This window comes from Rana temporaria, chromosome 5 (genome assembly GCF_905171775.1).
Source record: "Rana temporaria chromosome 5, aRanTem1.1, whole genome shotgun sequence".
Taxonomy (NCBI): Eukaryota; Metazoa; Chordata; class Amphibia; order Anura; family Ranidae; genus Rana; species Rana temporaria.
This window is the reverse complement of record NC_053493.1, coordinates 139746259-139760019: the sequence shown is the minus strand read 5'-3', so window position 1 is coordinate 139760019 and position 13761 is coordinate 139746259. Positions and strand designations below refer to the sequence as shown.

Here is a 13761-nt window from a genome sequence, read left to right as displayed (position 1 = left end):
GATCTGTTTTCATCGTAGAATGTATGCTTCCACATAGAGGTGCACCGAAATGGAAATTTCAGAACCGAAATGAAACCGAAATAAAAAAAAATGTCAGGCCGAAATATTTTTTTTTTATAATTGTATGTTAAAACATACACTCACTGTGCCCCCAATTGCCGCCTCACTGTGCCCCCAATTGCCACCTCACTGTGCCCCCAATTGCCTGCCTTTTGTTTCTTTTTTTATTACTTTATCACTTTTTTTTGTAAGCTTGTCGTTTCACTTTTTTTTTTTTTGTAAAATGTTCTTATTTTTAATATATTTTTTTTTATTCTTTACTTTTTGAATTACTTATTTTATTCATTGAATTATTATTTCTTATTTTTTTTTACACAATTGAAAATAAAAAAAAATGTCAGGCCGAAACCGAAAATGACTTTTCTTTTTTTTTTTTTATAATTGTATGTTAAAACATACACTCATTGTGCCCCCAATTGCTGCCTCACTGTGCCCCCAATTGCTGCTTCACTGTGCCCCCAATTGCCACCTCACTGTGCCCCCAATTGCCACCTCACTGTGCCCCCAATTGCCTGCCTTTTGTTTCTTTCTTTTTTTTTTATTACTTTATCACTTTTTTTTTGTAAGCTTGTCGTTTTACTTTTTTTTTGAATAATTTTCTTATTTTTAATATTATTTTTCGTATTCTTTACTTTAATTACTTATTTTATTCATTGAATTATTATTTCTTATTTTTTTTTTTTACACAATTGGAGGTGACAGGTTCTCTTTATTAACCCTGTCACCTCAGGAGTGAATTGGCATCAGTCACAGAAGCCAGACTAGGCAGCCAGGGGGGGGGGGGGAGACAGAGTCCCGAACATATAGCCAGCCGGAGGGAGGAGGAGGAGGGGGGGGATAGAGTCCCGAAGATATATCCAGCAGGAGGGAGGTATGGGGGGGGGGTGTGGACGGGAGGCTGCTAGAAGGAAAAGCAACTTACCGTCGCCTGTATGCTGAAACTGTCTCCACACACTGCTAGCACACAGCCCCTCCTCCTCCTAACCCCATGCTGTGATAGACAGAGCACATCTCAGCATTAGAAGGGCTTTCTGTTTATCACAGCGTGGGGTTAGGAGCAGGCGGGGCTGTGTGCTAGCAGTGTGTGGAGACAGTTTCAGTGTGTTTTACCGCTCTGCAGCCACTAGTCCTATTGGCAATTTTCAAGCTGTTTCGGCATGTGCCCAAAACAGCTGTTTTCGGCCGATATGTTTCAGCACCGATATATCGATGCATCCCTACTTCCACATGATATATACCCCTGAAGAAGGAAAATAAATTATATGTCTAAACGCATTGGGTTTTCACCAGCATACTTGTTATCTGATGTGGGTGTGTATATATATATATATATATATATATATAGATATATATATATATAGATATACACACACAGTATCTCACAAAAGTGAGTACACCCCTCACATTTTTGTAAATATTTTATTCTATCTTTTCATGTGACAACACTGAAGAAATTACACTTTGCTGCAATGTAATGTAGTGAGTGTACAGCTTGTATAACAGTGTAATCTTGCTGTCCCCTCAAAATAACTCAACTTACAGCCATTAATGTCTAAACTGCTGCCAACAAAAGTGAGTACACCCCTAAGTGTCCAAATTGGGCCCAATTATCCATTTTCCCTCCCTGGTGTCATGTGACTCGTTAGTGTTACAAGGTCTCAGGTGTGAATGGGGAGCAGGTGTGTTACATTTGGTGTTTTCGCTCTTACTCTCTCATACTGGTCACTGGAAGTTCAACATGGCACCTCATGGAAAAGAACTCTAGGCTATAAGAAGATTGCCAAGACCCTGAAACTGAGCTGCAGCAGGGTGGCCAATGCCATACAGCAGTTTAACAGGACAGGTTCCACTCAGAACAGGCCTCACCATGGTCAACCAAAGAAGTTGACTGCACATGCTCAGAGTCATATCCAGAAGTTGTCTTTGGGAAATAGACATATGAGTGCTGCCAGCATTTCTGCAAGGGTTAAAGGGATGGGGGTCAGCCAGTCAGTGCTTAGACCATACTCTGCATCAAATTGGTCTGCCATCCCAGAAGGAAGCCTCTTCTAAAGATGATGCACAAGAAAGCCTGCAAACAGTTTGCTGAAGACAAGCAGACTAAGGAAATGGATTACTGGAACCCTGTCCTGAGATCTGATGAGACCAAGATAAACTTATTTGGTTCAGATGGTGTCAAGCGTGTGTGGCGGCAACCAGGTGAGGAGAAGAGAAGTGTGCCTACAGTCAAGCATGGTGGTGGAAGTGTCATGGTCTGGGGATGCATGAGTGCTGCCGGCACTGGGGAGCTACAGTTCATTGAGAGAACCATGAATGTCAACATGTACTGTGACATACTGAAGTAGAGCATGATACCCTCCCTTCGGAGATCGGGCCACAGGGCAGTATGTCACAAAGCTCAAATCATCTCAAACTGGTTTCTTGAACATGACAATGAGTTCACTGTACTCAAATGGCCTTCACAGTCACCAGATCTCAATCCAATAAGACACCTTTGGGATGTGGAGGAATAGGAGATTTACATCATGGATATGCAGTTGACAATTCTGCAGCAACTGCGTGATGCTATCATGTCAATATAGACAAAAATCTCTGAGAAATGTTTTCAACACCTTGCTGAATCTCTGCCACAAAGGATTAAGGTAGTTCTGAAGGCAAAAGGGGATCCAACACGGTACTAGCAAGGCATACATAATAAAGTGGCCGGTGAAAAAAAAAGATTGAACATTTTTTTATATCCATTGTGGTGTAAAACACAATTAGCTAGATTCAGAAAGAGTTAGGCCGGCTTATCTACAGATAAGCTGACCTAACTCAGAATCTGCGCCGACCTATGTTTAAGTGTATTCTCTAACAGAGATACGCTTAAACATATCTAAGATACGACGGCTTGCGCCGTCCTATCTTAGGTTGCAATATTTCTGCTGGCCGCTAGGTGGCGCTTCCATTGCGGTCGGCGTAGAATATGCAAATCAGTAGATACGCCTATTCACGAACGTACGCCCAGCCGCCGCAGCACATTTACGCCGTTTACGTAAGAGATAGGCGGCCTAAAGTTATTCCCTCAAATAGATGGAATAGTAATGTTAAGTATGGCCGCCTTTCCCGCGTCTAAATTTTTACGTCGTTTGCGTAAGTCGTTCGCGAATAGGGATTTACGTTGTTTATGTCCACGTCTAAATCAATAGGCCCGTGCGGCGTACTTAGCCGCAATGCACACTGGGAAATGTAGGCGCCCGGCGCATGCGCAGTTATGAAAGGAACGTCAAAAACGTCAGGTCAAGCCCCATTAACATAAAACACGCCCCCCTTAGACAAATTTGAATTAGGCGCCCTTACGCCCGCCCGCTTTAGGCTACGCCACCGTAACTTAGCAGGCAAGTGAGAATTAAGTACTTGCCTCGCTAACTTACGGCGGCGTAGCCTAAACACGCTAAGCTACGCCGCCGCAAAGTTAGGACAGGGTACCTGAATCTAGCTAAATATTTTACATTAGTACCATTATGAGTTTCTTTATATTTGTAGGTGTGGGGATGTTGGCAACTAACAGCTTGATCTTAAATACCCAACCTCTGGGACCACATACATCCCTATGTTTGTGCATTTTCACCATATGCTCAGTTTGAATTGGTTATGTTTGTATGATGAGAACAATTACAGTATCATTTTGAGATTATATAACGTGTCTATTAAAATGATAAGGAAATAAAATCACATTGAATGGGATAAAAATCATTTCTGGGAAAAATAGACTATTCAGAATCGAAGGCTTTTAAAAGTAAAATTATGTTATGTAAAAAAAATAATAATCCATCCTGACCTAATTGACCACATTCTGGGGATAACTGGCCCTAAACTATTCAAAGCTCAAATCAGCCAGTCTTTTTCTCATGAATATAAACGAGATGCTGAGTAAGAATAGCAAGCAGTTTGGTCACATGATGACTATGATTTTGCAGAATGCGTGGGTTCACATTACTTGCTAAGTGCAAAGCTAAACTGCACAAATGCTTCCCTACATGGCTGGATAGCAAAATTGTTTAGTTCTGCTGTCTATTGAAGGAAATTAGACCCCATCCACACCCATGAATAATGCTGCTAGCGAATACATGTGGGAGACATACAAGGGCTTCCTAGAGATTGGGTGCAGGTGGCAGCCCCAGGACCGATCATTCGCAGGTCCTGAGGCCGCAGGAGTTGCCAGCCTCCCAGTGCTTTCAAAGAGGCTGCAACCTGCAGCAGATCTCTGCGAACCCCTGCTGGGTCTCCCCCACATAATCGCTAATGACCCCTTTTGCAATGGTGCCTTATGCAATATTTATGTGTTTATATACAGTAGATGCTTGGGAACAGACATAATGCCACCTACCTCTACCCTCTTCACCATAAGCAAGATGGGGTGGAATTGTTACCCGTCGTCTTTCTCCAACACACAGGCCCAGCAAACCTTCATCCATGCCAGAAATCACATAACCCTTCCCAATGTATGTGTTATAAGTGCGATTTCGAGAATAACTGCAATCAGAAAAGAGATTTGTCAGCACTGAAAGGTTACTGGATACACAACTTGCATATCTAAGGTGCTCAAAAACATGAGAGGAACAGGAAATTATATATCACAAACTGTACAGACCCCCCTGATGAGTGGTCTCGGGAGAAGAATTATCTGGATTTTCAAGACAATCACATTTCTCATTGTTTAGGCCAGGGGTGTACAACCAGTGGCCCGTGGAGCCCTCTGATGTGGCCTGCGACCTCCTGCTCTGGGATGGCTGGTTGCCAAGCCCAGATTGCAGGTTGCCGACCTGCCATTCCAGAGCTTCAGTGTTGTGAATGAAGCTGGCGGTAGAAGCAGCAAGCGGCTTTTCAGAAAGTGCACCACACCTGCAGGAGATAATAAACATCAATCAGATAATAAACATCAATCAGCAAAGTTCAGCTAACCGGCAGGAAAACTGCACCGCACCCACGGTGTGGGTAGACCGCACACCATCAGTTTAAAAGCAGCCTTAGGCCCCTTTCACACTATCGGTCCGACCCAATCGGACCCTCCATTCACCTCTATGGAGCGGCAGATGTAAACAGACTGTTGTCCGTCTGCCTCCAATCTGATCTGCTAAAAAAAAAACAGAAGTGGATCCATCCCCTTCCATCTGATTGGATCAGAGGGCCCATAGAGTAGATTGGGCTGTGTCTGTGTCTGCTTTGCATATACAGACTGGACACAGACCTGTCATCTGCCCACTATGCTCATTGTGGCCCACGACTGGTTACTAAGTAGCTTAAGTGGCCCTCGGCCTTCAAAAGGTCGGGCACCCCTGGTTTAGGCAATCCTTGAAAACTCATCTACTCAGAGAAGCCTATCCCTTCACTAACTAATGAACTGGATTTTACATTCTCAATTAGCTCATCCCTCACAATTATTATTTTTTGCATCGTTTGCCCCCCCCCCCCCTTTTTAGATTGTAAGCTCTCACAGGCAGAGCCCTTCTAATCCTCTTGTACTGTATCTGAACTTTACTGTTTGCTTTTATTTTGTAAAGTGCTGCACAAACTTGGTGCCACTATAAATCCTGTATAATAATAATAATAATAATAATAATAATAGTAATAGTAGTAAAATCAGTGCTAGCAATGGCCATTCAGTATGCCTAAAACAAGAGTGTTATTCTACAAGATTATTGTGGTTAGTCGGCTCTATTGACCACGGCTTACTCCTATGGGTTGCGTTACTGGTCTTTACTGGACAGCACTAAAGGAAAAGTATAATTAAAACTAAGGGATAAAAATGCAGCAACACATTTGAAGATGTGTTTACTGCAATAATAAATTACAATCAATTGAATTAAATTATTTATTTATTTTTGGTTTTGGGTTGATATAAGCTTTAAAAGTTTTTTTTAGCAAAGTTATATGTGGTGGAACAAACTGAAACCTGACTCCAACCTGAAAATAAAAGCTAAATAATAGAAAAAACCTTGCTGTACTAAGTTTAAAGTTAAATGACACATTCTTGTTTTGTAAAACATTATTATAAATAACATAGTACCTTCCATTTAGACAAACAGCTTACCCACTGTACTGTATCTATGAAGAAGCAGCATTGACACCCTAGGACAAGATGTGTTAGGACTACAGGACACCTCCTCTTTTCCTTATCTCCATAACAGAACTCTGGAAGCAATTGTAGCAATATTTATAGCATATCTGCAGAAGAAAACAAACATCCTCCCTTGCATTGGGACTGCTCTTGTACGGCAAGAGTTAAATAATAGTCTAGGTCTAGTCTAGGGGATGGGAAAGAGCCCTTTTTACCTTTTACTTACATAATCCCAGCTCACTGGCAGCCAGCGCTTCCCTAAACTCCAGCAGTGGACTCCCTCTTGGTCTCCCCATGCCCACAGCCCTGCATTGTACTTTATAATGTCATATTACCAACGATACCCAGAACGCAGGGGAGAAGAGGCTGTGGGGAACCGTCTAGAACACAGGTGTCAAACACAAGGCCATTTTGTGTGGCCCTCGCACCTCTCCTGCAGCTGCAGGAGAGTTCCAGCCCTCCTCTGGCCCTCCTCCAGACCCTTACTTTCTGCTTTCAAGCAATGCATCCAGCTTCTTCCCAGCGGCAGCATAAGGAAAGGGGGTGCACTGTGATGTAAGGGAGAGAAGGGGACTCAACTTTTGACGGTGGGGTGGCTCTTGACATCTAATTAAAGGGGAGGGGATGCGCTGGACTTCTAATCTTACAGATACAACTGGCCCTTTTGAGGGCAATCATAATGTTAATGCGGCCCGCAATGAAATTGAGTTTGACACCCCTAGTCTAGAAGCAGAGAAGGATCCTGCAACTCTTGCAGTGCAGGCACAGCCCGAATGTACAGAAGCATTTTTGTTTTCCCTGGAGTTCAGCTAGAAGATTTGGATGCAGAATCTCAGTACGCAACATGCAGTTTGGAGTTGATTGGATTTCTGGCAGGATCCACAAGTATTTTTGACACTTATTGAACAGATATAAAAAAGAAAATGCTTTTAATTGTATATTTAGCAGTATTGGGTAGTAATTCTACAAACCTGGAGTCAAAGAAAGTGCCATCTAACAGAGTTCCATTATAATGGTATCTGATGTAATCATTAGCCTGTGTCTTCCGCTCACAGTTGTCTGGCATATACAGGACCTCTGATGTGATGCCATCTTTAGGATTGTGCAAATCTAGCAAAACGACGTCAAACACAAGTGATGCCTGGGCAGGGATATCTTTACCTAGGAGAATATAAAACACATATATATTTATATAAAATAAAAAGCATAGCTCCAAATCTTTATTTGTTTTTTTATCAAATTCAAGAAATTGAGAAGGCTTGATAAATACAAGTTTATAAACATAAAAAAACTTTCTGTGCATAGTGTATTAATATGTACCAGGAGCTGCACTTACACATATCTGTATACTAGATAATAAACCATTAATATCTCATATACACTCACAGGCCACTTTATTAGGTACACCTGTTCAATTGCTTGGTAACACAAATTGCTAATCAGGCATTTAAGACGTGGTGAAGATGACTTGCTGAAGATCAAACTGAGCATCAGAATGGGGAAGAAAGGGGATTTAAGTGACTTTGAATGTGGCATAGTTGTTGGTGTCAGACGAGCTAGTCTGAGAACTTCAAAAACTGCTGAACTACTGGAAAAAGAACAAGAAACTCTCTAGGTCGGACTTTGGAGGCAGATTGGAACAACAATATGCTTTTTAGAAAGAGTTACATTTTATTAAACATGGATCTATAAACATATACAGTATAAAAAGGTATTGTCCACTAGTGACCACATAATGGCCAGAAAAGGAGGATGTTACGTATACCCAGTGAGAGAAAAGATTAAGTTTTAAATCAGAACATGTGTGAACCCCTATGCATCAACATGTTTCGCTGGATCGCTTCTTCAGGACACACATTGGGGGGGGGGGGGGGGGTATAGGAACAAATCTCACTGATCCTAACATATACCTCCGCCTGCACAGGACTTTCCCTGGATGGGTGCCGCAGCACCAAGATAACCAGAACCAGGGTCCAAATTTTAAATTTATAACAAAAATAGTTCAGCCTCTAGGAGAAAATGAGACCTGGTATAGTACACTTGTCATCAGGGATGAATCACATATTGGCTGTGCTGACATCAATAATCACATCCACTCCAGACAGTGATTACAGCCTATTTAAAGCATCACAGTTGCATGGAGAACATCCATTTCACAACTCCAACTGTATAAGCCCACAGGGTGAAATACTCAGGGGAAGATATACAGGCACATGATACAGGTGCTGTCCCCCTGTGGGTTTATGAAGTTTGAGCTGTGAAATGGATGTTCTCCATGCAACTGTGATGCTTTAAATAGGCTGTAATCACTGTCTGGAGTGGATGTGATTATTGATGTCAGTGCAGCCAATATGTGATTCATCCCTGATGACAAGTGTACTATACCAGGTCTCATTTTCTCCTAGAGGCTGAACTATTTTTGTTATATATTTCAAATTTGGACCCTGGTTCTGGTTATCTTGGTGCTGCAGCGCCCATCCAGGGAAGGTCCTGTGCAGGCGTTAGCATATGTTAGGATCAGTGAGATTTGTTCCTATGCCCCCCAATGTGTGCCCTGAAGAAGCAATCCCCCAAAAAGCGTTGACGCATAGGGGTTCACATATGTTCTGATGTCATACAGTTGAAACTTCATGTTTTCTCCCACTGAGTATATGTAACAAACTCCTTTTCTTGCCATTATGTGGTCGCTAGTGGACAATACCTTTTTATAACAATTTTATACTGTATATGTTTATAGATCTATGTTTATTTAAAATGTAACTTTTTATAAAAAGCATATTGTTGTTCCAATCTGCCTCCACAGTCCGACTTAGAGGGTTTCTTTTTCTAATGAATCTTACAGATGTGGCATAGGAATAATTGACTTTAATTATTCAGCACAACCATCTCTAGGGTAATGGTCCGAAAAAGAGAAAATATCCAGTGAGCAGAAGTTGTGTGGATGAAAATGCCTTGTTGATGTTAGAATGGGCAGACTGGTTTGAAATGATAGAAAGGCAACAGTAACACAAACTAGTTACAACCAAGGTACGGAGAATACCATCTCTGAATGCACAACACATCGAACCTTGAAGCAGATGAGCTACAGCAGCAGAAGACCACACCGGGTACCACTCCTGTCAGCTAAGAACAGGAAACTGAGGCTACAGTTTGCACAGGCTCACCAAAAATGGATAATAGATGATTGGAAAACATTGCCTGGTCTGATGAGTCTCGATTTCAGCTGTGGCATTCAGATGGCAGGGTCAGAATTTGGCATAAACGACATGAAAGTATGGATCCATCCTGCCTTGTATCAACCGTTCAGGCTGGTGAAGGTGTTGTAATGGTGTGGGAGATTCTTTCTTGACAAATATTGGGCCCCTTAGTACCAATTGAGCATTGTTTAAATGCCACAGCATACCTGAGTATTGTTGCTGACCATGTCCATCCCTTCATGACTACGGTGTACCCATCTTCTGATGACTACTTCCAGCAGGATAATGTACCATGTCACAAAGCTCAAATCATCTCAAACTGGTTTCTTGAACATGACAATGAGCTCACTGCACTCCAATGGCCTCCACAGTCACCAGATCTCAATCCAATAGAGCACCTTTGGGATGCGGTAGATTCACATCATGGATGTGCAGCGGACAAATCTGCAGCAACTGCGTGATGCTATCATGTCAATATGGACCAAAATCTCTGAGGAATGTTTCCAACACCTTGTTAAATCTATGCCATGAAGAATTAAGGCAGTTCTGAAGGTAAAATGAGGTCCAACCCGGTACTAGCAAGGTGTACCTAATAAAGTGGCCGGTGAGTGTAAGTGTGCATCCACATACAGATAAAATGTCCACAATGGCTGTGAAATAAATAAATAAAAACTATATACCCATAAAAAGTGCCCAAAAAATATGTCCAGTGATCAAATGATTATAAATTATAAATATCGAACATCCTCAAGGTCAAAATCCAGCCATCCGCTAGTGGATTAAAATGTACTTTGCTGTGAAATAATATAAATATTCTGTGCCCTTCATCAAGTACTCAAGTGCCTTTTACCGGACAGTATTGATCCTCTTGGAACAAAGAGAATAATGAAATAAACCACGCCAGGAAGTTTTTCATTGTCTCGTTTAATGACACTTAACCACTTAAGGACCGCCTCCTGCACATTTATGTCGGCAGAATGGCACGACTGGGGGTCGCAGCTCCGTGACTGCGGCGGCGGGACCCGCGGACCCGATCGCCGCTGGAGTCCCGCGATTGGTCCCCGGAGCTGAAGAACGAGGAGAGCTATGTGTAAACACAGCTTCCCCATTCTTGACTGAGGCGCCGTCATTGATCGTGTGTTCCCTAATAAACAAGGGAAACACGATCAATGACATCACACGTCCAGCCCTGCCCCCCTACAGTTAGAAACACATATGAGGTCACACTTAGCCCCTTCAGCACCGCCTAGTGGTTAACTCCCAAACTGCAATTGTCATTTTCATAGTAAACAATGCATTTTTATAGAATTTTTTGCTGTGAAAATGACAATGGTCCCAAAAATGTGTCAAAATTGTCCGATGTGTCCGCCATAATGTCGCGGTCACGGAAAAAATCGCTGATCGCCGCCACTAGTAGTAAAAAAAAAAATAATAAAAATTAATAAAAATGCAATAAAACTATCCCCTATTTTGTAAACACTATGGGGCAGATCCACAAAGAGAGTACGCCGGCGTAGCTACTGATACGCCGGCGTACTTTCAAATTTCCCGCGTCGTATCTTTTTTTGAATCCTCAAACCAAGATACGACGGCATCTGGGTTAGATCCGACAGGCGTATGGCTTCGTACGCCTTCGGATCTTGGATGCAATACTTCGGCGTCCGCTGGATGGAGTTCTCGTCGTTTTCCACGTCGAGTATGCAAATTAGCTATTTCCGACGATCCACGAACGTACGCGCGGCCGTCGCATTCTCTTACGTCTTCTCTAGTCGGCTTTTTCCGGCGTATAGTTAAAGCTGCTGTTTTGCGGCGTATAGTTAGACTTGCCATGTAAGTATGGCCGTCGTTCCCACGTTTCATTTGAATTTTTTTTTTTTTTTTGCGTAAGTCGTCCGTGAATCGGGATGGATGTAATTCACGTCTATGTTAAAAAAAATGACGTCCTTGCGACGTCATTTAGCGCAATGCACGGCGGGAAATTTAGGGACGGCGCATGCGCAGTTAATTCGGCGCGGGGACGTGCTTCATGCAAATGAAACACGCCCCCTAATCGCCGATTTGAATTACACGCCGTTACGCCGCCAGAGATAGACTACGCCGCCGTAACATACGGCGCAAAATCTTTAAGGATTCGAACTAAAGCCAGGTAAGGTACGGCGGCGTAGCCTATCTGATACGCTGCGCGGGTGCAGATCTCTGTGGATCTGCCCCTATAAATTTTGCGCAGACCAATCGATAAACGCTTATTTTTACGCGTTTTTTTTACCAAAAATAGGTAGAAGAATACGTATCGGCCTAGACTGCGGAAATTTTTATTTTTTTTATATATTTTTGGGGGATATTTATTATAGCAAAAAGGAAAAAATATTGCATTTTTTTTCAAAATTGTCGCTCTATTTTTGTTTATAGCGCAAAAAATAAAAACCGCAGAGGTGATCAAATACCACCAAAAGAAAGCTCTATTTGTGAGAAAAAAAGGACGCCAATTTTGTTTGGGAGCCACGTCGCACGACCGCGCAATTGTCAGTTAAAGCGACGCAGTGCCGAATCGCAAAAACTGCCCGGGTCCTTTACCTGCCTAAAGGTTCGGGTCTTAAGTGGTTAAAAATATTCAGGCAGCTGCTAGTTCCCAGGGTTATCCATAGGTTTCACCAATTAGAGGGTCACTGACCTGGAACAATGGCAGCACCTATATGTACCTGTATATCATGTATTCATTTATTACAAGTACTTATATAGTGACAATAATTTTCTTTATTTTTGTAACAGGGAATAGCTTAGCCCTATATGACCACATAGTGTGACCAAACCCCCGTAGTTTTTAAATAGCCTTGCAGGATAAATGTCATTCTTGTATGTGAGCGCCGTTATCTGTTTTGTATTGTTAGTGTATCTGTCTGCTCGTACCTTGTATGGGCAGCGTATTTCACTAGCTCAGCCCTACATGTGCTGTCATCGGGGCACTGGATGCATGGAGTCCAGCAGCCAAGGACACCTTAGAAACTTCATTTTTTATGAGACTTAAGCCCCACACAGTCAGACTTTTTGACAACAAACTTCTAAATTCCCAGGTTTTCAAAAAAATCCGACCGTGTGTACGCTCCATCGGACAAACTTTTTCGGTTTTCATCAGACAAAAGTTTGCTCTGCAATGGCGCCTATGGCAAGCAGTGAAACTGCGCCCCTGTCAAAACATTTGAAACCCGTCTTTCAGATAACCTTAACAAAAAAAAAATATCCCTGATGATGCCAACACATTGGCACACATTGCCATGAGTAGAGAGACCACTCTGCATTGCCCTGCACAAAGACCGCTCCGCATAGGCCTGCACACAGACCGCTCCGCATAGCCCTGCTTACAGACCGCTCCGCATAGCCCTGCACACAGACCGCTCCGCATAGCCCTGCACACAGACCGCTCCGCATAGCCCTGCACACAGACCGCTCCGCATAGCCCTGCACACAGACCGCTCCGCATAGCCCTGCACACAGACCGCTCCGCATTGCCCTGCACACAGACCGCTCCGCATAGCCCTGCACACAGACCGCTCCGCATAGCCCTGCACACAGACCGCTCCGCATAGCCCTGCACACAGACGGCTCCGCATTGCCCTGCACACAGACGGCTCCGCATTGCCCTGCACAACCACAGAAAGACAGACCGCTCCGCATTGCCCTGCACAACCACAGAAAGACAGACCGCTCCGCATTGCCCTGCACACAGACCGCTCTGCATTGCCCTGCACACAGACCGCTCCGCATTGCCCTGCACACAGACCGCTCCGCATTGCCCTGCACACAGACCGCTCCGCATTGCCCTGCACAACCACAGAGAGACAGACTGCTCCACATTGCTCTGTACATAGACTGCTATACATTGCCCTGCACAACCACAGAGAGACAGACTGCTGTGTCCACTGCCACAGACCACCCCCCTCCTCCAATAGTACAGACCTCCCTGAACAAAACACCCCCTACATAGAATATAGCTCTGTCCAGCAGCAAAAAAACTTCAGCAAGCCCACCTCCCCCACCCCCTCCTCAGGCAACGGAGGACATTGTTACTGTACCAGCGAGTGGCTCATATACACAGAACACCCAGGCAGCAGCTGGAGAGTAGAGGACAGTGTGTAGATGTGCAGCCTGGGTGTAGAGCCGATCGTGACAGGTTTGGGAGAGACAGAAAGGAGGAGGACACATGCAGGTACGAGCTGGAGTGTTTCCAGCTGTAGAAAAAAAAAATGCCAAAAGGTAGCAATGCCACTGCTTACTTACTGGTAAAGCACAAACAACAGTTCAGACGTCAGCCCAGCGCTCCCCCCATACAGTACAGTCCCACTTCTGGCTATCCATATCTTCTTCATCAAATCTGGCAGGCTGTGGAAGGAGGTGGGCGGGTTATAG

At 43.6% G+C, this 13761-nt stretch overlaps 1 protein-coding gene across 1 annotated transcript in view; it reads right to left on the bottom strand.

Moving 5' to 3' along the window:
- Positions 1 to 13761, bottom strand: part of FKBP9 (FKBP prolyl isomerase 9) — a 57418-nt gene that overhangs the window by 18394 nt on the left and 25263 nt on the right. Inside the window, exons 5-6 of the mRNA XM_040353178.1 lie at positions 7132 to 7321; positions 4430 to 4575 (exon numbers count right to left, since the gene is read on the bottom strand). Coding sequence (XP_040209112.1) covers positions 4430 to 4575; positions 7132 to 7321 — 336 coding nt within the window. The remainder of the gene's footprint in view (positions 1 to 4429; positions 4576 to 7131; positions 7322 to 13761) is intronic.